At 38.2% G+C, this 26,914-nt stretch overlaps 1 protein-coding gene across 1 annotated transcript; it reads right to left on the bottom strand.

Moving 5' to 3' along the window:
* Positions 1-1,709: 1,709 nt before the first annotated feature.
* slc16a2 (solute carrier family 16 member 2) lies at positions 1,710-25,764 on the bottom strand. Its single transcript, XM_041990835.1, has 7 exons — positions 24,714-25,764; positions 12,825-12,969; positions 11,995-12,478; positions 10,024-10,167; positions 8,138-8,366; positions 6,828-7,094; positions 1,710-6,708 (listed from the first exon to the last, which is right to left on the bottom strand). The coding sequence occupies exons 1-6, from the start codon at positions 25,126-25,128 to the stop codon at positions 6,844-6,846; spliced, it is 1,668 nt and encodes a 555-aa protein (XP_041846769.1). The 5' UTR covers positions 25,129-25,764; the 3' UTR covers positions 1,710-6,708; positions 6,828-6,843.
* Between the last annotated feature and the right edge of the window lie 1,150 nt (positions 25,765-26,914).

Here is a 26,914-nt window from a genome sequence, read left to right as displayed (position 1 = left end):
TAAACCACGTGCTCATTTCAGTACATTTACTTGGGAGACAGTTTCATGTATCTTTCATCTACAGTAATGTCACCAAACGCACAAAGGTTCCCCTTGCTAAAGAAAGTTTCTGTGCTTGTCCGTGTGAAGCACCGTCCTGTGACAGCTTGAAGTCTTTGCAGTTGTTCAATAATTATAAGAAATGAGGGTGAGGACCCCTGCTGGACAATCTGCAGTATTACACCACACTGCAACAGGTTTGTTGTATTTGATTTTGATGTATGGAAACATCCAGCAGTGGGCAAAGTACAGTACCAGTCAAAAGTTTGGACACATTTTGCTATTAAATCTAGTGGCTGGTTAATGAATGTATTTTAGTCATTTCCACCGTCTTTGGTTTAAAACACAAGAAAAGGCTACCACTAATTTGGAATATATTTTCTACACTGTGGTAAAACTTCTGAAAGGAAAACTATTTCCGTATTGGGAAACTCTGAGTTCATAAGCATGAAAAAGAGGACATTTTAAATTACTAAACTTTTTTATATTTCTTTGGTTTAAAAGAATTCTAAAATTATTAAAATAAATAAAAGATTACCAAAGCAGCTGCCAGGTTTCGGTTAGTTTACCGATTGATTATTCCACTCTTTTAGATTAGGTTTAAAGCCACTTCCTCTATAATCTAATAAACTGTAATTAGAAACTAGATAATAATATATATACTGTATATATATATATAATTTGCCTCTCATCTGATAGATGGGGTCTGATAGACCCCTTGATATTGGATTGGAAAAACCAGGTAAGACTAATGGATTAATAGCTATTTCTATTTTATTTATTTTTTTATTACTTTATGGGAAAATCTTAATTGTAAAGTATAAAATTAATTAAAATTTCAGATTGTCATGGTAAAAAGTGTAATACATCTGAGATGTAGGAATGTAGAAGTAGTAAGAAGTATTTCAAATCTATGTACAGTACTTGAGTAAATTTAATGAGTGGGCTTCTTTTACTCTTTGGTAAAGTTATTAAATTTATTTTAAAGGTAATAATATTTGCCACTTACCTTATATGTAAAACATTTTTTTTCCAAAGGATTTGTGTGTTTCCTAAGGACACACAGCTTCGGTGAGGTAATGAAAACGGTGCATTATTGTTATGGGAGATAAGCAGATGATGTCTGGTGGTTAGAAAAACTAAATCTGTACAGACCATCTTGTTTAATGGCATAGTGTGTGTTCCAGGGGTATCAATCTCATAGTGTGTATACTTGTTTATGAAAAAAAAAGTGGCACAAAGCTCAGGGATAGGCTAAACAACTGATTATTCTTCGCTTGTGACCAGTACACAATAGTTCCCTGTGTGTACAGAAAATAGCTCTGCTTCCAAGAGCCGATCCAGTGAAGCGTGGTCTTTACAACGGAGCAGTATTGGGTGCCTGGGTGTGAAATGCAGAGGGGAATGAGGAGAACTGGGAGGACTTAATGCCTGAGTGAACTTAGCCATGTTGCTGTGGTGATAATGACCATATTATGAATCTGAAGGCACAATGAGTTTTTCCTCTGTACCAGAGCAGAGCTTTGCTTTTCTCGTCCAATCTTCATGTATTCATTTGCTCAGGGATCTGAGATAAATCTCCAACATGACTAAAAAGCCCCCCCCCCCCAAAAAAAAAAAACACCTGACTGAAGCACACACAAGAGACAAAAGGATCCCTGGCAAGGGCATTAGTCGTCATTTATTGTTGGTTTAATAGAAAAAAATGTTATTCTTTTGATACAGATTCAAAATTACAACAAAAACACAAAATGACACATTTCCTAGCAGCACAACTTAATTTCCTACGATGTCACTGGCCATGTTAGATCATTTTGTAAACTGATTATAACTAAAATATGTATTTATATGTTTTTAAAGATAGAGCTTGTGAGGGACAGAAGCTTGCAGCTTTGAGAAGTGTCTAGAGGCAATAAAGGTCAAATTGCAGCAACCAACAGGAGGTAAGAAAAGGAGAACTCTGCAGTGGAATATTATGCATATTTCATCATGTAAGGCTGTAGGAAGGCCTGGACTGAACATTTCTGCAGAGACATGAATGGGAATATATGACCAACAAGACATTAGATGAAATAACCTACAATCAAGACAATGAAAATATAGATAAAACAGATTTTCCAGAACATAAAAAAGGTCCATCAACCAGGTGTAACCAAAAGAAGTACAAAGGTCCTTCACAAAAATGAGAAATTATTACTTTACCTGGCACAGCATTTACAGTATATTCTTGCTGGATGACTGGCAGTCTATGAGGTGTTTGTTGCAAATTGTGTCTCATCTTTCTAATGATCAGACCTTTAGCTATCTATGGTGTTTCATGTGTCATTTGTGTGGTTTCAGATGCAGGTAAAGCACACCAGTTAAACAGTAAGCAGGATGAGGTCAGAGGAGCACTGGAATGTCACTCTGCACAGCAGAACAAGGTTCAGGATTACAATTACAGTTTGGATTAATTCCAAGTCAGGGGGCTTTTACAATAGAAGAGTCTAATTCGATGAGACTTAAAGGCCGGGTAATGTCTTCTGGATGATGAAAACAGAGTAACACAATCATTTTTTAAAAAGTTGCAGTCCCAATAATACCCTAACTTAGATTTGTGCCTTTTGCATGTTTTACCTTGTCATGTCAGACAGCACGAGAAATACCTCAATATGCCTCTGAGGCAAACTTGTGTTACATATACAGAAGGGACATACAAAGTTTTCACAAGGGTAAAAGCTTGAAGTTTTGCAACAGCTCAAAAACTTTGCAAATATAAGAACAAACCTTTAAAAATACTAAATAATAAAACAAGTAGTAATGTTAGCAGCACATATAGGTAACATACAAGGGACCCTACTAGAGATTAAGCTCTTCCTGAAGTGCAGGCAATAGCTTTGTGTGCTACAAGAGAGAAATGCAAAACTGTGAGAACAAGTACACATTTATCATCCAGTCTGACATGATGAGAGTTCAGTAAGCAGTCACAGGAAAAGCCCAAAACTAGTTCAGCAGATGTCACGGGGCCACCCACATGCACTCTGCAACTCTTCACCAATTCAGCTCATTCACCTTAATATATTATCACAAATTTTAACACATAATCTGACACACAACCGTTCTTTTGACAGTAGTATAAGTAACAACACAGACAAATAAAAGGATGACACTAAAATGATTTATGGTTAATTAATAACCGTTGTAAATTACATCAAAATATGTCTGTATGAATTTACTGTATTTAATAAAAAAAAAAGGAGCACCCAGCTGGTTCTAACCAGAAACTGGATGAAAATAAACTGTGTTTCAAATCTAGAAACAAAGTCTGGTCTGGTGTGCAGACTTTGAATTACCTGCTAAACTGTGAATTAATGTAAGGCAGATTTGTTTTGAAACTGTGGCTACTGCTGTAACTCAAATGTCCTTTTCAAAGACGTGTTTTAGAAAACAACAGTGATGTAAGCTGCTGACTAAAAGGTGGGTAGAAATATGAATGTTCACAGTCACAGAAATCACATAATCTACTCAACTCTATAAAATCTTGGTAAGACGGATACATTTTGTGCAAGCAGGCTTCTGCAGATGGTGTTAAACACAGAGATCCTTCAACATGGCTACCAGACTTTTAGGCCCAGATTGTGACCTTTTTGTGACATATGTCTCTAGTTTGATGGTAGTTAAAATGATACTTTTTTTGTAACAGAATTTCAAGTAACTTCTGCAGTTCTGCAGGCTTGGGAGAGCATCGAGTAGTACTGCTGCGGAGAAGAATGCTTATTCACTTAAACAGAAGACTTTTAGACTTAGAGTCAATAATCTGAAGCTAAACTATTAGCTTATACAGCTGATTAACCATCTACTTTACATGTGCAAACAGCAGCTGCAAATAGTGCCATTAACTGTTGCACAGCTGGTTACACCTAACAAAACTTTTTTGTTTTTGTTTTCAAACATGCACATATCATGGGTGGATTATCTGTTTATACGCTTGTGTCTCTAATGACTTTAGTTAAGGACTTTTTTCTGTTACACAGACACATCTACCCATTCATTTTGAATGAGTAGATGTGTCCAAATCTTTGACTAGTGCTGTATACAGTATATGGAAAAAAGAATTACGCTATGAAGGCAGAGTATTGATCATTTGTCAGTATACTGGAAAAGGTAAAGTGGAGATGTGGAAATTAAGGCGGAAGAGAACAACTGATGATGCACCAAATGTTCGCATATAAGGAAGTTTGATATTTTTCTAGTTTTTGGTCTCTAAAAAGACATAAAGGTTTTGGAGGAAGCAAGTCTGACTGACAAGAGGCCTTTGGACCTGTGGTTCACACGGAACACGATGCGTTTATAGAGAATGTCCATATGTTTAACTGGACTGCTGAGGATTTTTGAATTATTGAGGTATAGGTGTGTTTCTTATTCAGAACTGTGTGTCTGTGTTTGTATAACAATGCCCTCGAAGAACCACACACAGCAGTGAGGACTGTGTAGGTTTTAGGCTGTGATGTATTGTTAACACAAAATCAGACTGCATAAGAGGACAGAAGAGGAACACCATCTTAACACCAGAGCATATCCTTGTCCCGGTTTTTAACCACACAGTTCTGTAACTCATATGGCAAATTGCTGCAGTTCTGCTTCATATATGTTCATTAAGTCTACTCTTCAGGAGAAGTGCAAAAAACTGCCCTATTGAGGTAAAATCTCAAATCTCAACGGTGATGTGATGTTTTGTTTTATTACTGTATAAACAGTGTGTGGTGCCCTAATGTCAGACTAAACTAAACCAGCAAATTAACTGGATTATCTGAGAAGTGGCATGATAAGCCCTTGAGTTATTTGGCTGTTTTAATCTCAGTAGTTCCCTCTAATCAACCAGGTGCAAACAATAATCAGCCACAACATTATAACCACATGCCTCATACCGCCAAACCAGCCTCCATGGATCAGAGAATCTGACCATGTAGGGGTGTATGTGGGAAAACATTTAGGAAGGTTTTTCATGCCAAAGTAACATCCTTATGAATTTCAGGAAACAAAGATTTCCCAGAAAACCACTGACCAAAGAATCACATTGCCTCTGCTTCACTAAATCCTGCTGGCATCACCTCCTGAGGCAAACACAGACAGAAACAGCCAGTCACATGGTGAGAAACAGTCATCATATAAAGAAACCTACCTTCTTCAAATACTCCATGGTACAGCGCACAAGCTCATTGCAGATATTTTTAATAGTGGTAAGGGGTCATCAGGCCCAAATGGAATAATCTGCAATGCCTTGCAAGATCTTTGTATAACGGCTAGACGTATGGTTTACAGTAAGATATAAAATAGCAGCTCCTCTGTGGGACTGATTAACAAGGGTCAGAATTCTCTGCTATGCATCGGTGAGCTTTAAACACCCATTACCCTGTCATCCCTTCTCTAGTTCTGCACTAACAACTGCATACAGAAAATATCCTATAAGACTGGCTATTTTGATGATTCTCTAATCCAGTTGGGTAGCCACCTCAGAGTCAGAGAAGTCAACTATCAAGTTTCGACAAAAACTGCATGATTCCAACCCTTCCCACTCAAACACCTGTAGTGTTCTCACAATACAAAACTACTATCAATTATTTTTAAAACTTACAAACACAGTTATTTCAGATTAGTCTCCCACCTTGCAACTTCATTAAAAGGCCAATAAAAACTGTAGAGTTCTGCAGTAACAGACAATAAGACTCTACAGACCCATGAGAAGATTTTCAAAGAACTTTTAAGCAGCAGAAGCATTTTTTTAAACTCCAACTGCATAACTTTACCTGCTGAATACCACAAAGTCACTAGACACTTAAACTTCTATTATGTAACTCACAGGGTTTCATTGCATATCTGTGAAATCAACAGATGCCAGTCACAGGCAGACTGGCAAAGGGAAAAAGCCATTCTGTTGAAGTTTATGAACCTGGCTACATTTACAGCCAGGGACTAAAACTTGCAAGCAGATGAGCTGAGGTGACTATGTGATGGCTCATCTATAAGAAGAATAGCCTGTTACCTGCTGCAACATTTACAAAACATATATATCTGTCTCTTGTAACTGTTTCAGTCAGAAGCACAGGCAGTAAAGTTAAGTGCAAAAGACCTGCATATAAATCAACACAAGACTGTATTCAAACTGCACAAAATACAATGAATCCTGTAAAAAAAATTAGATTTATGAAGTACTATAGAAAGAAATTTTAAATGTATCCCTTCACTAGTTCTTACTTTATAAGCCTCTTTATCTAGACAATGTGTTCATTTTGAACCTAAAAACAAAACATAACCTTTTACAGATGTGAAGCTATAGTAATTAGATAAATGCTGTGAAAACAGACATTGTCACTTTGCAGTCTTTATTTCTCTCCTCTTGGAGGAATGTGTTACCACAGGGTCCCGACCAATAAAACTATTTTGGTAGAGACCGTGTTGTGCTTATTCTCCTCCCACATCCAACGTTGATGCACCTTCGTTTTGTTCTCAGTGTGGCTTTCAGCCAGAGCGCCCTTCTCACCTTTATTTTGCATGAAAAGAAGCAAACAGCCAGCAGGGATTTGGCAGGGTGAGAGGTTAAAGTTAAGCCACCAGAAAGTCTGTAGCTCAGACTTTCTGTTTGAGAGGCAGGCAATCTAAAAAGAAGAAAAGTGCTGGTGGGCTGAATCCCTGAAAAAAAAAAGCAAAAAGCAAAGACAAATTAAATATATAAAAAGAGGACAATGCAAGTGCAATTAAATAATTCATTTTGATTTATATGAGTTACTATATTCAGGCATGTGTGCAACCTTTGTAAGATGCGACTCAGATGTGTGTCTCTACATCAGTGTAGCCAGGCAGGATGTCTCCATTGGAGCAGCTCTTGGGTTCCCCAGCTGCTGGTGGGGTGGGCAACATGTGGGCAGTTGTGGACGTCTCTTCTGCTGATGCCTGGCCTTGTTGGAGCCTGTGGTGTAACAGGGGCACAAAGAACAGCACCACGCCCCCAATCATGGGGGGCACCCCTGCTAGGGAGAATGCCACTGTGTAGTTGCCAAAGTAATCATGTAGCAGACCTGTGCAGTGGAGCAAAGGAGGAAATTCACATTTTTAAAAGGAAATATACAAAAAGATCAATGCATTTACCTGTGACATAAACGCACATGTCCACAGATGGAATGACAAATGGTGAGTGTAACATACAAACACAGGCAAAGCACCAACAAAGGCAGTGAAAAAGAGGAATACTAGTGATAAAACACTGGTATGCATTTAGGGATTTGAAGTACTTAGGAAATTGGCTTTGCAAATGTTTTATAAAAGCACAGTTTTTGAGCCTTAACTATACAAGGTCAGAAGAAAATTCCAGAGGACAATGAGCTGAGCTTCATGTATGGGCAGCTAGTTGTTTCCTCCTAAAAGCAGGAGGAAACAACTAGCTCAGAGCAGCCCAAAGTGTTTCACTTCAAAAGACAGCTGCTACTTGTTGAGTGGTAGCAGGATGAGTCCTAGAGAAAATTTTAATAATAATTATGAATAATATTTGGATTAGATTTATTTAGCACTGTTCAAGGCACCCCAAATAAATCCATTATTCATTCACCCTACATTCATACTTGGTGATGGTAAGCTACATACGTAGCAATAGCTACCTGGGGGAGACTGCTAACTATCTTTTCCAATAAATATGTAATGCTGACTTCTTCAGGTTTAAAATCTAATTTCCGTGAAGTTTGATCCAATGTGGAACTACATTCACACACTGTTATCACTTAAAGTAAGAAGTGTCTGGTTTTGTTGGTGGTTCCAAACTTCCAAACAAACAATGATGGCTTTAAATTATTCAGAAATGTTATATTCAGTTCAAGATCTGTGACTAGGTACATTACTGTCTCATGGCTCTGCATACAGTTTTCTTGACCTCATGGCCTAGTCTTACTGTGACATGCGCCAACCAGATGAAGCCCTCGTGAATACTTCCAGTGATTTTAATTAGACAAAGAGGAACTTCAATAAGGTTTTACAGCTTTCTTGAGATAATCATACAGTCTGAATATATAACATAAGACAAACAGACAGACAGATTGATTAATTGATCTTTGTATAAAATGCTTCTCACCAGCAATGGGAGGACCTGCTGTCATCGGGAGAGACATGAGGCCTAGAAGGTAACCTATGGCCTGTGAGGCCTGCATGGGCCCAACCAGCTCAAAAGCTATGGGAGCCATTATGGTAAGAAAGCATCCATCACAAAGCCCCAGGAACACACACACGACCACCAGCCCATTGAACACAGAACACTGAGGAATCATCATGGACATCAGACCCAGAGCTATGAAGGACACCACCTGTAAGAGACAGAAAGAACCCCCTTAATAAGCTTTCCCTGACTCAATCCTCTCTATTCCAGAAGAATCTTATAGACAATTTGGAGTTTAGCCACTTCCTGTGTTTAATTTCTTTAGCTGTAACAGAAGCACTAAGCACAGTGAGCCAGGTGTATATGACCTGTTATTAGATGTTTCCAAACAAAATATGAACATTAAATTTCAATTAAATACATAATATGTAGCATTTGTACAAGGCTAACTTAAAAGCCACATTAGCCTCAGTTGGCAGGAAACTGGTGCAACAACTTCATTGACCCATGATGTAAAAGTTACATGTAGAATAAAATTAAGATAAAAAGTATAAAGTCAGCTGATAGGTGTTACTGTAAAATCCTTCAAAGCCATGGTGCTGTGCAAAAAAAAACCTCCAGAGTCTTCAGCTGCAGGTGACAGGAAGAGTAAGACTTTCCATCAAAAAATACTAGTGTTTTATACACTGCAAATACATTTTGACTGAACAAAAAACTGTATGATAATAGTCACAATCAACAGCCAACCAGGTAAAGCAAGGACAACAACTCTGATCGAAGCTAAAACATGTATTTTTAATGTGTTTTTAATGTAAATTCTCACATTCTTAAAAAAATAGAAGTTTGTTATTGTGTTTACTGCATATATTTATATGCCATTGCATTATTCAAACAAAAGTCGTTGTTGTCAGGCTAGCAAGTGGTTATGATTATTCTGGCTTGTGTAGACAACATATTTGTGTGTTATATGTACACACCAGGGAGAAACAATAAACCCTGTTTGAATCTCTCAGCTGGGCTTTACCCCCTTCTGCTTTCTCAGAAGTGAACCATCCCTGCCATTATCCCACCATGTCATTCTTAGGCAAGAGTAACGCTGCTTGTAACCTGAAGTAGTAAAGCCGTTTTCACACAGAAACAACAGCTCAGGATATTTTTTAACTGGACTTTTTGCACAGTTCCTGTATGTACACGCACTTCCCAGCAGGAAACAAACTCTAACAGCATGAAACCAGGGGGGTGCATGGGAGCGTCACTCTAGAAATCACAGGAGGAGTAATGAAAAAGTACTCTGTGTAAGTTGCTGTGTTTTGCTTACAGAATGTCAAAAGGGCTGGATGTGAGCGCCCTTGATTGATTTTTGAGCTGAAATAAATACAACGTATCCGCACGTTACTACTAAAGTTGAAATCAAGATACAGGTCAGTAGGAAAGACCAAGAGGAAGCAGCTCTTACCAGCACACACACCCAGTAAATGTCCCAGAAAATGAGCTGCTATGTTTACATATTTTCTGATCAGCTGATCCTTCCACCAGAGCACTGGGTGATGAGTATTACTGGGAAGTCTGGAGTGAATGCTGTGGATGTTTGCATCCTCACATGTAACTACTCCAGACCATCTCTAGAACATTTCAGGATGCAACATGTGTGAAAACAGCTTAAGTCTTTGGAAAGCCAGCGACCAAGTTGTTTAACAACAGTCATTAATAAAAAATAAATTCCTTTGATCAAAAATAATATTAATAATTTCATCCAAATGACAAAAAAATAACTCTTCACACAGTGGATTTTTACGTTAATATAAAAAACACTATGAAACACAAGGAAAAACAGTCAACACCTTTTGTGCCAGACATTCTCTCACCTGCATGTAGATTTTCCGTAGACCAGGAATGTGGTCTCCGATCTTGCCAAAAGCAAGGCGTCCCACACCAGATGAAGCTCCGATGCAGACCAGGAGCACCCATTCTTTGTCAGTCTCCTTGAACTGCTCTTTTACAAAGTTGATCTAAGAAACAGAAAAACAGACCTAATTAGTTTTTTGTTTTTTATTTTTTTGTAAAGATGAGTAATACGAAAATGACAGCCACATAATTAACTTCTTTTTTCTTTCTTTGTTTTGTTCACCACTTCAAAGTAGTCAATTATACCTTTTTTGGTGGAAGAGAGGAATAGTTCATACGTGACCCCAAATCGAGGTTGGACAATAACAAAATGTCTTCATCAACATACTTTTGGAACAGCAGGACAGGAAGACCCAACGCATATACATCAGACTCTCCAGCTCCCCTCAGCCATGACCCATAATTAAAATCCAAAACATGAAACCACCCTCTGAAGTCTTTCCTGAGTCTCCTGGTCCTTGTGAAATATTTGCTCTGCTTTGAAGAGCTCTACATTCATCAATGGCCATAGGATAGGCATGTTTAGGAATACAGAGAGGCCATACAGGAGAGGTTTCCTGAGGTGGCTGATCCAATACAAAGACCGGGGCTGTGTTTAGATCTGGGCTTGGGCCTGAAACAACAGGCCTGACAGAGGGAGGCCGGAGGTGGAACGTCCGACATCTGGATAGAGGGAGATCAACTTCACAGCTCAATGTTACAGCTTTACCCTTCATGTTCATCCATCCCTTTCTCGCTATCTCACATCAAAGTTCAGATTATTCCCAATTGAATTTTGAATCATTACCATGCTGATTCACATTGATTTCAAATCCTCTTTCATCATGACATTACATCAAATTCCACAGAAAAGTAAGCCCTTTTTACTAAAAGATAATGCAAATGATGTTTCTTCTTCTTTTTGTTTTAATTTGCTATCAGTTCTTTGAAATACTCTAATGGAAAAACAAAGGTTCACAAATACTTTCTTTCATTGCCAGCGGCTAGAGGGGCATGTCAGGCAGATGGTAAGCTGAGCCCCAGCAGGGTAATAGAACATAAATGCTGTTTAAACACAGGTACACCCACTAAAACAAGCTGATTTAAAACTTTCTAATCTAATTAGACACCAGATGTCAGCCCCACACACCAGGACTTAACAGAATAAATTGATCAATCTTCTTTTGTTTTTTTTTTAACTACCGTAGGAGCTGTTATGGGCGGTAAATCTGAGTTTCTGTAAAAAATGTGAGCTGTGCAAACTCTTGTAGCCTCAGCCATGGCACCCTCATAGACATTTGCATGTGCACCTGGGTGTTGTGTTCTCATCTGTGCAATGCCAAGTCGATAAATACCCACAACATCTGCAGTCATTTAATGTGGCACTGGATGCCTATTAAACACTTTCTCATCGCACCCAAAAGCCAGATGTTAGGTGGTGTTGTGTTTCTTTAAACAACATAAAAGACATGCAACCTCTGACTAATTTGAAGGTAAAATTAATGCTTAATACTAAAGAAATTTAAGAAAAATTGAGCAGTATTTTTCAGTTTATATAAGATTTCTTTCTTCTTTCTGCTCACCTATTTTTGTATGTATTAAGAATGAATTAATAAAAAAAAGTAATACAAATATCATGGCTATCATCATAAACCAATGATATTCCTATTGGTTTCACATTTCTTTCTCAAATGAATCTAAACAGCAGATGTGTGCTGTAGCAGGGAAAAAAAGTTTAGAAAGCACACTTAACTTTTCTTCTGTGTCATACTTTATGGGTTTGTGGGTTTGTGATGATAGACAAGTTACATCTGCAACCAATGCTCATTTATCCTACTGACCCTCGAATAGTAAACACAGATCTTTGTTTCAACATAGAAAGCTCTAAACTAATTAAATAACCCTATTCCTTGACAATGTTGGTTAAAAAAAAGACCAAGAGATGTTCTTACCAGATGGATGTATGGCACAAAGTAGCCTAACACAGCTGTAGCTACTCCAAACGCCCACACCCGGTATGTCATGATGTGAAACACACGCAGGTTGAAGTATTTTCTAACCCTGGCGATGGCCCTGCTCCACTTGTTCCCACCTTGAGCAGTAGCCTGGGTTTGGGATTCAAGCCCCATGTCTGGTGGACCCATGCCTCCCCCAGCTGGGAGCAACGGTCTGAATGTTAATGCCAGCAAGGCCTGGACCAGCATTAAAATGCTGAGGATTTGGAAGGTTCTGCTGAGGCCCAGAGGTTTAACCACTTTCTCAAGAAAAACAGGTAGGCCCATGGAGAAGAGGCTGGCCCCCGCTGTCACCACACCGTTGGCCAGGCCAAGGCGCTGGCGGAAGTAGTGGCCGAGGATGACCAATGTGGGCTGGAAGGCAAAGGAAGAGCCGCAGCCGAACAATATGCCATATGTGAAGTAACGAAGGATCAGGGAGCTGCAAAGGAAAAGAAACAGAATATGAGAATAAAGTGGAAAGAAATATGTTTTTTTTTTATTAACTAGTTGCTTCATTATAGCTTTCACTACAGGAAATAATTATAAAGATAATGAAACAGAAATGAGGCCATTTTCCAATCAGTTATTTTTCTAATCTAGGTTCAGTAGCAGGGTAAACTGTCCAGTCACCCTGTATGCCATGTTGTGCATTAACATGGTTTTCAAATATATGTTGCATGTATAATACTTCATTCAGATGCTGACTTTGCAAATTAGTGTATAAACACTTAAAACTGTACCTAACAATTTTAGAGGCAGTGATATGGCTATTGAGTGTGTCTTACTTTGCAAATGATGTACTGAGTAGCCCTATAAAAGCCAATGCCGCCCCACTCACAGCCGTCTTCCTACACCCAAAGTGGTCAGTGAACATGCTGACCACAGGCGAGCAGAAGAAAATCATGCCCATGGCCAGGGCCCCGACCCAGGCTGAAGAAAGCAGAGAGAAGAGAACCATCATAAGAAATATGTGGAAACTGCATGTGTTTTGGCAATCAGCTAAAGTAAATAGGACACTGTTTGTACACAGAGCAAAGATCAGAGTCCTTGTAACTTGAAATGCCTGTGTGTGATGTCAATTAACATAAAATATACACAACATTTATTTTCTGCCAAGATACTCAGTAGAACTGACTTAAAAAGTATCACCAGAATACAATATAGCCAGCACATTTAGTTAATAAACCCCCTCATATGACTCAGCAGCTTTAGAAATAGTCATACAACTCTGATATGCAAGGTTTCTAACTTGAAACTAAAGAAAAATTCAAAAGTGATTTAATTTTATAGCAGTTATTGTCAAGAAAGTCCTTCCTAAATTTGTGTATAAATGTTTGGCCAAATGTTTTTCACTTTCAAGCTGCTTAGACATGTGCCACAACAGAAGCACAAATCAAAGGGAAATCAGTGCTTTATGATGAATCTTGCACTGTAACTGTCTTGTAGGCATTGCTTGTCTCAAACATAAATATCTTGCTGTCACACAAATGCTCTGTTTGCAGACACACACTATACCAGTTTCTTCAGAAACTTCCTTCTGTGTGTTTTCACATCAAGGTTATTTGCTATCAATATGACCTGATGTAAGTCTGATCTTTATTGTATCTTCACTTACACAATGTAGATCAGACACCGTGTCTAAGATTTCTCACAGTGATTAGGCAGATCAAAAAGTGAATCTGGCCTGCTGTGAAGTATTCAGGCCAGCATTAATGCACAACAAGCCAAAATGCTCCAAAAGACACTGCGTACCCTGTAGAGCAAACAAACACATGCTTGGATCGAGTCTCTAAGGGAGCAAAGGTAGTTTTAATGTCTGCCGTGGTCACATAATCCTAGGACTGAATGGGAGTTAAACCCGAGAGACAGGTTAATGGGCTCATCTGAGTACTTAGACACACATTACACAAACACACACAAACACTTTGAGTGACACATGAGTTCTACAGCTCTGTACATTAACGTGACATTCTGCAAGATGCATGCAAACATCAGCGGGTACATCAGCTGGAACTCTAAGTTGGCCTTTTTTTTTTGTTCTCAGATAAAGCGGGTGAATTTCTGCTTGTTTTTAAATGAACTTCAACCACTATTTACTGAAAACATTTTTGTGTGTCTCCACTGGGATTTCAATTCACTTCTGCAATGAAAATAAGATCTTTAAAGGTGGAAGTCTTTCTAATCACTTCAGTCCACAGATTGTCTCTGGAGTTGAGGTCTGGACTCCTACATATACTGTTCTCTGCCAAGTATTTCACACCACTTTGACTTTATGTTTTGGATCATTAAGGCCAAGAATTTCTGCAGTGCTACCCAATGTTTATATATATCAAAATGTTTATATCTCACTATAATTTTCTAATTTCATTTCTAAAATTAGGCATTTTGTACCCATTTTATTGATTTGTGGATAACAGCTGATCCCTGACTAAACATACAGCCAAACTGGTCACTGAACATTATCTACACTGTCAACTCGTGTGTGTTTTTCTTGCTGTAACTCTCAGATAAACCATTAAACATATCATCCACAACACTTTCTGTCCTAAAAGATCACATAGTTGACTATCTTAAGGCAGATTTCATCCTTAAAAGTCACAGGATTTGGCACAAAGCTAAGAAATATGTCAGTTAATTAGGTAAGTCTGTTTGGTACTGAGTCCTTTATATCCAGTGAAATGTTCTTGGAGTACCTTTCATTTTTTACTTCCTGTGGACATACATTGAATAATATTGCATGTGGTGCAGTTACATGAGGTTCATAAAGCATGCCACTCTAAGAATAAAGCATGGTATGCATGGATAGAAGGACAGTAGTTGTAACAAAAGGCAAAAGAGGAAAATAAAGAAAGAAAAAAAAAGTTTTTCAAAAGATTAATAAAGCTTCTTTCAAGGACCCCAAGGAAACTTTACAAAAACAAAAATAAATGAACAAAAAAGTTAAAATAAACAGACTCAAGGCTGAAGGCCTTATTGAAGATGTGGTTTTGGGGGAGTCAAGGCACTGCAGAGCTCAGATGGGAGAGAAATCTAGAGTGTGAGCTGCCACACTGAAATCTCTGTCCTCAAAGTTACAAAGATTAATGCAATGGAGAAAAGGAAGATCCATGGCTGAGATTGGTGCAAGGGACATGGATAAGAATGCAAACGAGAGAAGACTGTGTGTTTGGGTGAAGGAGGTCTGACAGGGACTGCGGGGCTAGGCAACTGAGGGATTTATAGGTGAGAAAAGGGATCCTGTGACTTGACTGGCAGCCAGCATTTATTTATAAGGATGAGGGTGATGTTACTAGTGCTTTGTGCATATTAGAAGTCTGGCACCTGAGTCTAGAAATACTGAAGCCTAACCAGGGCTTTACTAGAAATTCAGAACAGATACCCATTGCATAAAATAGTGCAAAAACTGAAGACTGGCAGTGGATGATTTGTAAGGATTGCTTCTGTGCAAAGACAGTAAACAGTCATATAGGGAATATAGTATTTAAACACAGTAGTATCACACCACCTGCACAACACGCAACAAGTTACAAAAATTAGGAATTTTTAAGACCAGAAGAAACAATGACAAGGCACAAGGTGCATCAGGTATTGTAATGTCAATTTCAGCTCACACTGACCATAAGCACTACTTAAATATCACCCCACTAACCTGACTGAACCAAAATAGTAAAGACCACGTACAAGTTTTAATGTTCAAAGGACAACAACAGACCCATGTTACAATGCTTCGTTATCTCTGTCCCATTCTTGTTAAACACACCAACCAAAGCTCTGTGTATAAAGTAAGCTAAGTATAGACAAATGGAGCATAGCCAACAGTGTAGTCAAACCTGGGTCAAAAACTCAGTGCCCACATTTCAGATGTTACCAGGCGGCACGAATTTGACAACATTTCAACAAGGATGCTTATTTGTTCAAGGCATTTTCACAGTAGTAAGTCAGCATTAATTGTATGTGAAGAAGGAGTGATTGATGACTTTAGTTTGCATTCTTTCTTTTTCCTGCAACTTCACTGTTAGCTTCACCGTTAGCTATGTTTTCCAGTAGATCCATAGCGTGATCCGTGTTGTCTTTAGACATTTGTGTATTACATAGAAATGTTATATTATTGTGGGTGATGGCAGACCATGAGTTTGACATTAAAGACAAAGTCCAGGATTAGGGTATGCTAAAGTCAAAACACCTGCTTTCATTGGAGGACGCTGTCAGCTTGGATGTGAATGGACCAGATGCTAGCACACCTCGGGTTGAGAGGATGGTTGGAGTTGTATGCACCAAATACTCTATATTTTAAGCAGCACAGTACCACTAAGCTTGGTAGTTCCTTGTGAAGGAGAGAAAACTGTATTACTGTGTTATAAGCACAGTCTATTTACAATTTATTTAATAAAACAGTTTGTGTTTTTTGTGCCCTGACCAACATGTGTGTCAGTGTTATTGTAAAACAACAGCCATAAGAATTTACCGTACCAGTTACCAGATTTTTGGGACCGTTCCCCACGCTCATATGGGCCAATTCCGCCTAATGTCAGGATTTTGCATAGATATTGTTCTCTTGTGTGATTGTTCAATTTTTCTCCACAAGGAACAGTGCTCTTAAGTATTTCTCCATCCATTTATTTATTTATGTTTTCTTCAATGTGAGGATGTCGCTGTTTCACTCTTCGTGTCTGCTAGTATGGCGGCCGCGTCTTTCAATGCACCACGGGATCATGTAGTTTCCTGAACTCTATTCTCATTAGTGGGAATAAGGTCTAAACACTAAAAAATCTAAAAGAAACAGAAAACTTCAAGCAGCTGAAGATGAAATGTATGTCAGTGTTCATGTGTGCTTTGCGTGTAGTGTGGTTAACAAGCTTCTCTCTATGTGATAAACAAGTCTTACAGCTAGACCCTATAGGACCCATCAGTATACCAAAGAAACAAGCATACTGTGACAGAGATCCTACTGGATTTAAAACAGACAGTGTTGTATCTACTCAGAAATCTATCAAAGTTAATTTTGGATTGTGCAGTCCATACTTATAAACAGATTAACTATGAACTGCTCTCTTCTTCTTCATATGAGCTAACCCTTAGGATCCAGCTACATTAAATATTATTTAAGAGTTGTTTTTCCATATGGGGGTAAAAATTTGATAGAAAATACTTCATTAATAAATTAGGTATTCATTTGCTGTGGTTGATCTATGTAATGTGTAGACATACTGCTGTATCTTCCAAAGCAACCTGCATGCCAAACCTTTCAGCCAACCTTTCAGCTGCTGGGAGTCTTTTATGCCACTCAGGTTCTCTGATCCCTAACATAACATCTTTGATGTTGAAACGTGCATTTATATAACTTCATACTACCTGGAAAAAATAATTAAGTTCAGAAAGAGTGCCATGCTCTTTTGGGATCAGCAGCAGTGTAAGTCCTGGCACTGGACTTGAAATAAAATGAGGTTAAATGCTCGCTTTCACATTCATATCAGATGACCAGCTCTGTAGGCCCCTTGTTTTCTAAAGTTAAGTTTGCTCTGTGAATTACCCAGAATAAGAAAAGCTGCTACAGAAAACATGTGCTGCTGCTTACTGTTTTAACTCCTTTGATTTTTGCCAAAAGTATCTCAAACAGAAATAATATAATTATTGTTTTTAAGTTCAAACCTGAAATGCAAAAACAATACTTTAACAACACTGTTTGTGGCTAATGGAGACACAAGAGGAAATATTAATTTGACAGAACAATGCAAACAGACTGTGTTCTAAAATGTTTTGGGCTCTGATTGTAAAACAATAGTCATACATATTTTTGGACTATTAACGGAAACGAAGCAGTACGGGACTATAGACTTGATATGGAAGTCACTTCCCTAGAGGCCACATGAAATGCCCTTTGCAGGTGGTGGAGCTGGAACATACATTGTTTTATGACGTATTTTCAGATACCAAAGAATGCTGCTATGGGGTGGCATTTAGCCCAACTGGTTGAGCAACCTTCCCATATACACAGAGGCTACAGATTCTCCATGCAGCTGGTCCAGGTTCAAATCCTGAACATGGAACCCATTGCTGCATGTCATTCCCTGCTCTCTGGCTAGAGTTAAAAAAAAAAAAAAAATCAATATATTTACAGACATTTAATTTAGCACTGTTTACTTTTTTAAATAATGTATCAATGACCACATGAAGAGGTAGCTTCAATTATGTGATATACTGTTAACATGCTGCAAGCTGGTGGCTTCCTCTTTTTCACCAGAAAAGAGCAGCTTTGGCTTACATGGTACAACTTCAATTCCAACAAGTTTAAAAAAAACAGAATTCAATAATTTACTAATCTTTCATTCAATCATTCATTCATTTTCTATAGCACTTATTCCAGTTCAGGGGTCAGGAGCAAGCTGGAGCCTATTCTAGCTATTAGAAGGTGAGAGGCAGGATAGTGCAGGGTCCTTATACAAATCTTATAAAAATTAATCACAGTAAAAAAAAAAAAAAAAAAAAGAATATACTGCATATTAAATGAAAACTTGTCAGCAACATGTCAGGGGCATAGAAAGGCTTGAACATTGAGTTGTACTAAAAAGAAAGAGCTGGAAGAACACGCTGCAACTAATTAAATTAACTGGCAACAGCTCAGTCACAGTGTTGGGTATAAAAAAAGAGCACCTTAGAGAGGCAGAGTCTCTTAGAAGTAAAGATGAGCTGGCATTCATCAGTTTGAAGAAAATGCCATCTAAAAACTCTGGAGCAATTTTTGAATTGTCTATCAATGTAAAATTGCAAAGACTGAATATTCAATCATCTGCAGAAACTAACATCATCAAAAGATTGAAAGAATCTGGAGGCATCTTTGTCAGAAAAGAACACAGCTGAAAAGTAACACTGGATTCCTGCAATTTTCTGGACCTCAGGAAGCACTGCATTAAAAATAAGGGTGACTCTGTCACATAAATCACAGCACACTATAAAAATATTTAGCACTGAAGGCTGTAAATTAGAACTGTCTCTTTGGTTACTTGACAAAAAAAATAAATAAAAAATATCGAGTTATATATCGTATATCGTGATTCAGGTAAAAAATATCGAGATATAAGATTTGGTTCATATCGCCCAACCCTAAGTGCAGGCAAAAATCCATATATGAACATGATCCAGAAATGATCCATGATCCTTCCTTTGGCTAAAGTTTTCTTAAAATGAACTGAGATGAAGTGAAATATTGGTTTGCCATTACAAAAAATCGAAATTGGAGATTTCTTTTGGAAATCATGGACACTGCATACTTTTGCTAAAAAGGAGAGGAAACCATCCAAGTTTGAAATCACCTCTCATCTCAAAAGCTTGCATTTCTGATGGCACAGAGATACATTTATGCTATGGAATGACAATTTGCATATCCTGAAAGGCACCATCAGTGTTCATAGGTTTTAGAGCAACATAAGCTCCCACCCAGAAGCCTTGTTCAATGAAAACCTTGCTTATTTCCAGGAGACAATCCTAAACCTTGGTTAATGAATTTTGCAATTCCTTGCATCCTGTTTTTATTTGCATTCTACAGAGCCCCAACTTTTTAGGAATCAGGGTTGTCTTTCTTTAAATTAAAAAGGGTTGGACAATATACTTTGCCAACTGTACGGCATGTGTACTGGCAGAGATTTAGCTGAATCCTCTCTTAGCTTCCGAGCTTATCTGTCCTAAGCAGGTCATTCTGGGCAATACACTAAACTGTCATGACACTTTTACTCTCTGTATGGGTCCAAAGCAAAGAAAAAATCTTTGCTATACAGAATCTATTGGTTAAAAACACAGCAAAAAGTTTAAAAAGTAGCTTGAAGCCCAAGTATAATCCTGTCAAATGCTAAGGAAAAGAGAAATTGTAAACATCACTATTTTTATACAAAGAAACAGAAGGGTGTTGTAATGTCTTAGAATCAGATACTTAGCCAACTGATAATCACAGTTAATAGGTCAGGATAAGGAGTCTGTGCAGGATTGTAAGTGTTAGTCAAGACATTTGAGGGACCATCTATTTTACAGATTAGAGTGTAGTATCTTCAAACAGTTTGGCCCATAAACCGGTTATGACAGCAGAAATCTTTGAATACTCCATGACTTCTTTACTTATCCCCCCTCACTGAACACACAGCAACTCCTGCTGCTGTTTACAGATCACTGGACGCTCCAAGATGACAGTGGATGCAAACAGCTTGTTTTCGCACTACTAGTAAAGCTGGACCAGAGGTTGTGTCTCATGCTACACACATGTGTTTGGAATGACTAAAAGGTTGTTCGGTAACTGATTCTATCTGGTCAAACTAGGAAAACCAACTCAATAAATAAATTATTGGTGGTAAAATGAGCCCATATTCAGGCAACCTGATGGACAAGTGAAAAAAAAAAACATTTAAATGTCTAATCTCTCTGCGTATCTGTTTATACCTGCTTGTGAGCATGTGGAGCCACTTAAGATCCAACCTGAACCTAATCCCCTGCCCTCTGGAATGCTAAAAATGCCACAGTGCCAACCTAAGATTTCTAGCTGCCCTGGAGATGCTGAAAAATCCAAGATAACAGAAATATAATCCAGATCTACTTTACACAAAGCATGATATACCAGTGACTGGAAACATTCTTGCAGCAACTAAGAAAACAGTTTGCAACCTTGATATAATATTGACTCTGGAGTATTTTAATTAAAATTCTTTACCACTCAATGTGAAGCATGACACAGCTTTATACACAAATATTAGACTGTGTTAAGCCTTTGTCTTTGAGCTCAAATGTGTGGTTGATTTGAAAGCAGACAGCATCCCCCTTGGTAGCAAAGATTAGCAAAACATACTTCTTTGTGTGTGTGCATTTGTGTTTTGGTTAATGGTGAGGGGTTAACGGATCCAATGAATCCAGCTGGACATTAACACGGTTAAATAATAACAAGCTGACTGTGATGTTCTGAGTGTCTCAAAATGTTTTCACCCTAACAAGAATTCAAAAACTGACACTAATCCCTCTGTTGCTGTAAGGTAATGATTGCTAGCTTGAATCTGCCTAAATGCAAAAAATAAAGAAATAACAAAAAAGTGTTGTTTGCTTCCTACAAAATCATTTCACAGGGACTTCTGAGGTTACGTTATTACCCAACTGCAATTGATGGCCAAGCCAAATAAATAGAGCAAGGCCACACAAAGACTAACAGTGGTATTATTACACACATGAGCAGATATTCTGAACATAGATTGAAGCAATTTTGAAAAATATCTAGAACACATCCCAATCTTTGACTAGTTTTCCCTTCTGTTAACACCCTTGACTGGATTAACAATGTTATTCTAGACAGCATAATTTAAATGTGTGTATAAAAATGTGGCACATTTATTGGTGGTTGCAGTCTTCCATATCACTACTTTTCAAAAGCGATGTCCTGTATGTTAAATCCAGGCCAATGGGTATATCATTTAAATAAAACTTTCTTGATTAATAAATGCTATCAAGATAGAGAGAAAGCCACTCTTCTTATATATATCAGTGGAGCAATATTTCTATTTTACACACCCTTTAAACAAGTAAACCGTTTTAAAGTCACACTGTTTATTTAATTCTTCAGTCAGTCAGATACAAAAAGGACACAATGTGCTTCCATGGTCTTCTGTTTTTTTTGTCGTCACAATCTGCCTGCTCCGTTCCACATCTATGCCAAATAGATGAAAATAATTTCAGGCATTAATAAAAAATGTATTGTACTCTGGCGGTCCCTTTTTTCTGCCCCTTCACTTTCCCTGTTTAGCTATTTCTGCTGCAGTCGACACAGTGAGCAGCATTTTGAACGTCTCTCCCATGTTCGCCGCACCCGTGTTCGGTCACCTCACAAGGGGCTAACTCCCCACTGATTATGAAAGCAGCACAGTTTTTTGTTTTCCCATTTCAAAAGAATGACCTCTCAACATTTTTGTATGTGTCCACTCCAGCCGTGCTGTAATCATTTGAGAAAAACAAAACCATCTGTGACTCACAACCTACTCACCTCGTCCACATTACATTACTTTATTGTAAAAAAGCCAAAAGAAAAAGACTGTTTTGCTCCCTGCCGTGACCATCCTGAGGTATTTTTCTAAATCTCTTGTTTATCCCTGAAGGCTTAATAATAAATATTCAGTCCAAATGAGCTCAGTAAGACCTGGTGGTAATCTCTCATAAAGATTTAACCATATCCAGCCATTTTCTGCTTTATAGGTGACAAACCAGTTTCATATTTTAAAACATTCCACACATGTAAGATTGAATTCTTACTTACTTCATTGTTAAAAAGAAACTTTTACAACTATGAACTATTTCCGAATGTTGTCCTTTGTTACTGAGAGGAAAAGGTCAGGACCCAGCCTACTGGCTTAATCCTTTTACATGTGAGTACTACTAAGAATTAAATCCTGGGATGAAATAAAATTAAGTCCAGAAAAGGTGAAATGTAACAGAAATACCTTGATAGCAAAGGCCTTGTATTCCTTGCAACAAATACGAAATACCACTGTTGAAGGGTAAAAATCTTTATATTGTATCTGTTTGCAGACCAAACAAGTTCATGACTGTCAGACTTTCTACAACACAAGATCTGAAAGTAATTTAACAACTTCACTGAAACCAGTTTTCTCAATATAAAAAAGAGAAATGTTTTCTTTCTTTCTTTTTTTTCTTCTTCTTCTTTCTTTTTGCTGTCAATTACTGACATCACATCGGTAACAATAAAGGGGTTATTTGTTTCCAGGGAGCTCTTTAATCTCCTCCCACATACTGACCTTAATCTTGTCTACTGACAAGAATTTAAGAAAAAGTACCACCTCCTTGTACTATATGATTCACCAGCACCTCCTTCACCAGCTTCTTTATCTTAGAAGACAAAAGGAAATAAATGAAAGGTGGAAATTTTAGAGGTTTTTTTGGGTTTTTTTACAATTACTTACTGGCATGATTAACAACCCTAAATTCAATATCCACATATCAAGGGGCACAATGCAATGTCTGAGCTGATCTATGATACTAGAGCTGTTCTATATTCTGCAGGAATCTCACTAAATACCAAATACTAATCTCCTCCATTTTTCACATTTACATCCTATAAATCCGGAAGTTTTCCACAGCCCGAGTCCTCTGACATGCCTCCAAGTGGAATTATTAAAAAACATGTTTTGCACTTAGTCAAGTATGTAAACCCACAATGGAGAGGGTTGCCATATGTGAACATGATCCACAGGTTAGAAAGCACACTATTTTTGGCACAGAAATCACAGTGGATGAAAATCTCCTTGGTATCAGAGTATAATAGTGTTACTGCCTGTGCTTCTCATGTGATTTTCATTTTTTCAGAAGATTATCATTCTTTATCTTTTTCAAACCTCTTTGTCTTTAGGAATAAATTCTTGTGTACAATGGAAGTGATGCTAATAAATACATATGCGTTTTCACAATTAAGTTCATAAAGTCTTTGCTCCGTGGCTTTCTGAGCTTAAGCCAACTTTCCTGAAAAACAATTACCGTTACATACCATAATATCAGTAACTGTGCTGAGATAAATGTCTGCTTTTCACCCTGCCTTTGCTTCAAAGTAAAAACATGAAATATTCACTAGATGAGGACAAAAAAAATGTAGAAAGAGAGATTTTTATAAGAGTAAGCTTGTGATATGAGCCCAACCACAGGGGTTTTAATAAAAGCGTGTAAGAACATACTGGTTTTACACTGGTCAGGCTGGAATCAGTGGTCACCACTGTTTTTAATATGACTATGGCTGTTTATGAAGGAACGCTTGATTTTGTTTTAGGCCACTGTATGTGGGAGTAATGTTCCATGGATCTATAATAGTATATCTGCCACAATGTTCCTCTCTCAGTCTTTCCAATGAAAGGAAAAACAAGTGCACAAACAGTTTTTATATATATATATACATATATAATTATTTTTAAACCAACGCTTATTCAAAAGTCTCATTTAATTATGTTATGGATTGTGCTTACCATAGTTTCAAAGCCTGAGGGGGAAAAAACTACCAAACTGATTAGTTTTACTCTTACTGATAAAAAAGAAAATACCACTACAGTAATGTTAAAGAACAAATAACAAGCAAGTGTTGGTCAATTAAGTGCCAGTTACTCAACTAAACCAACAATGTGTCCAAGGCATGTGACTCAAACAAGTGGTAGATGCTTTTGAAATTGAATGGGGGAAAAAAAACTCTGGGAAGAAATTATAAAATCTCATGGAGAAATTACTAGAGTAATTATAAGTATGTAGCAGGTTTCTAGGGTGGTATGACCCTAAAAATAGTTGTAAATAATATGCATACTTTAAATATATTGATGGGAGGCCATCTGTTATTCGAGACTAAGTTTAGGGTTCAGATTGAACTCTAAGTTGACCCATGTTCTATTTTTTCAGACTGCAGCATGTGTAGCTTTTAGCAACACACATACACACACACACACTTATCCATTATATATATATATATATATATATATAATATAATGTAATGTAATGTGTTAGATTTAGTTTATTTTAAATGACAGCATGAACTTCTACTAGTCTGTTTTCCCCATTTTCGTTCTTTGCTTTAGTGTCAGTAGCCACACATGCATCCTGGACTCACTGCACCCCTGTCCACCTGTTGGTGTTTGCCCTCTCAAGAGTTTGGTACTACTCACCCACTTTGAACTGAGACGTTCGGTCTGAGTCTGTGTGCTCGTTCACCAACATCATGTGCAGGATGCCGAAAGAGTTCTGAATCCCGAAGATTGACCCATTGCACCAAGTTGCAGCAAAAACTACGACCCATCCCCAACCTCCTTCGGGTGGGACGAATCCGCCTACGGGGCCGTGAGTCTCCATCTGAACCCGAGCCTCGGTTTCGGGTCCCGGTGAAGGGGGTAGCTTGCACCCGCCCTCCATCAGCTGCACAACTCTATCCTCCTTCGCGATTTTACACTCTGGACTATCCTTGCTGCTATCTGGTTCTTGGGGTGCATCTGTCGGCTCCATTGGAGGACCTGCAGTCGGCTGCTCCGTCCGGGACTCTTCGCTGGACGGCAGTGCTGGATTGTCTAACCCGTTGGTCCCCATGCTGTCTGGTCTGGAGGAGAGGTTACTGTGGGTTTTTGGTGAACACGCGTGGGATATAGGTCACTGACATAAGCGCGGCGATTTGAATAACAAATTTGATTGGCTATCTGTCAAACGTGCAAAACGGACTGTTTTATTGACACAAAAGCCTCCTACACGCTGCCGGAAGCCGAAGTATGAACTCAACTTCAGCGAATAAACCCCAACCGGCGGACGTTACATGTCTCGTTACTGGTCGGGAGGGTCTGTATTTCCAGGAATTCATCGGCCTATTCTTCCTTTTAATCTGGCCATGCGTTTCCAGGAACTGCCTATGGACACTCACACCATAGATTTATTTACTTGCGCTGCCTCCCAGTTCGGTACGTCCGCTCCGCCTCGACAGAATCGACACCGTGTCGTCCTGGCATGCAGTCCGCAGTCGGCCCGCAACATCTCGCGGACGGTGTTAAAAAAAAATATTGGCCGCTCCGCCTCTTTCCTCTGACATATTTGCACGTTGTTGGTGTGATATAGGTAGGCCTATGTGGGTCCCTGTGTTGGTTTGTTGGCTCTCAACTGTCAACACAGCTTCGGCTGTCATTCAACAACTCGCCCCCGCCTCCTCTTCCCGGCGGATGGACGGTTAGAGCCAATGACGGAGCTTTGGTAAAGCCGTGAAACGAGTTTGTATTTCGTTTCTCTTTACGGAAAGACCCGAGTGCTGAGAACCGAACAAGTAACAACATCCTGTGACTCAACATTCGTTTCGGTTTTAATTTTTCAGTACTAAGAATGCTTTTAATTTTGCTGGTAATTCTTCACTTCACTTCCGGTAGCATTAACGTTTAATTTACTTAAACCTTCAACAACAATAAGAAACAAAGAAATTCTAGTGCAGAATTCATTTAAATAATATTATAAAGAAAAATACAGCAATACTTAAAAAAATAAGATACCAAATGTCAAAAGAAACAGAGACCTGTTCTGATCAAATGCTATTGCACTTAGAAACATAAATATAAACACTAGAGAGCTATAAATATGGATAGAATTAGGGTTATTTTTATAGGACTATAGGACTATATAGGTGTAACAATATTATAAAATATGTACAACTACAGATACATACACGATGTAGGCATTTTTTAATTAATTTTTATACCCATTTTGATGCCCCCAAAACCCCTATTGATGGGGACACTGTCATCCAGAAAATGACCACTTCCATTAGAACAATAACACTCCTACACAAGGTAAAGACGATCACTTGGAAGATCACTTGAAGAACTTTGCATCAGTTTGCAGTAAGCCTTCTCAACCCTGAACCCCCACATGCGCATTCAGTGTAATTAGGATTTTATGTACTTTGACTCTACTTTAATCTCACTTCATGTATTTATCATTACCATTTAAAAGTTTAGATACACTTACCCATTAAATTGAATTTAATTAAAGGAGAATCTAGGGTTCAAATGACTGATCTGATTACTGGATGAGCCTCTCTACCTGCTAAACCACAGCTGCCTCAAACTGACCTAGATCTTTATATGATTTTCCCCTTTGTAAAAAAAATACTGACTTAATTTGCAATGCACTTGTTCAGCAAAAAAATCTCCTATTGACTAATTCACTCAGGTTTTCCCTCTCATTTGTTACTCTGTGTGTTTAACCACATGCTGACATTTTCATTTTAAAACAATTAGCTTAAACATAATTTCAGGCTTTTTACATGGTGCATGAAGAAATCAAATCCAGTCAGCTCATTAACTAATCTAGTCGGTGGAATTGGATAACCACCAAATAG

The sequence above is a fragment of the Melanotaenia boesemani genome, chromosome 7 (genome assembly GCF_017639745.1).
Source record: "Melanotaenia boesemani isolate fMelBoe1 chromosome 7, fMelBoe1.pri, whole genome shotgun sequence".
Classification (NCBI taxonomy): Eukaryota; Metazoa; Chordata; class Actinopteri; order Atheriniformes; family Melanotaeniidae; genus Melanotaenia; species Melanotaenia boesemani.
This window is presented reverse-complemented; position numbering and strand designations above follow the sequence as displayed.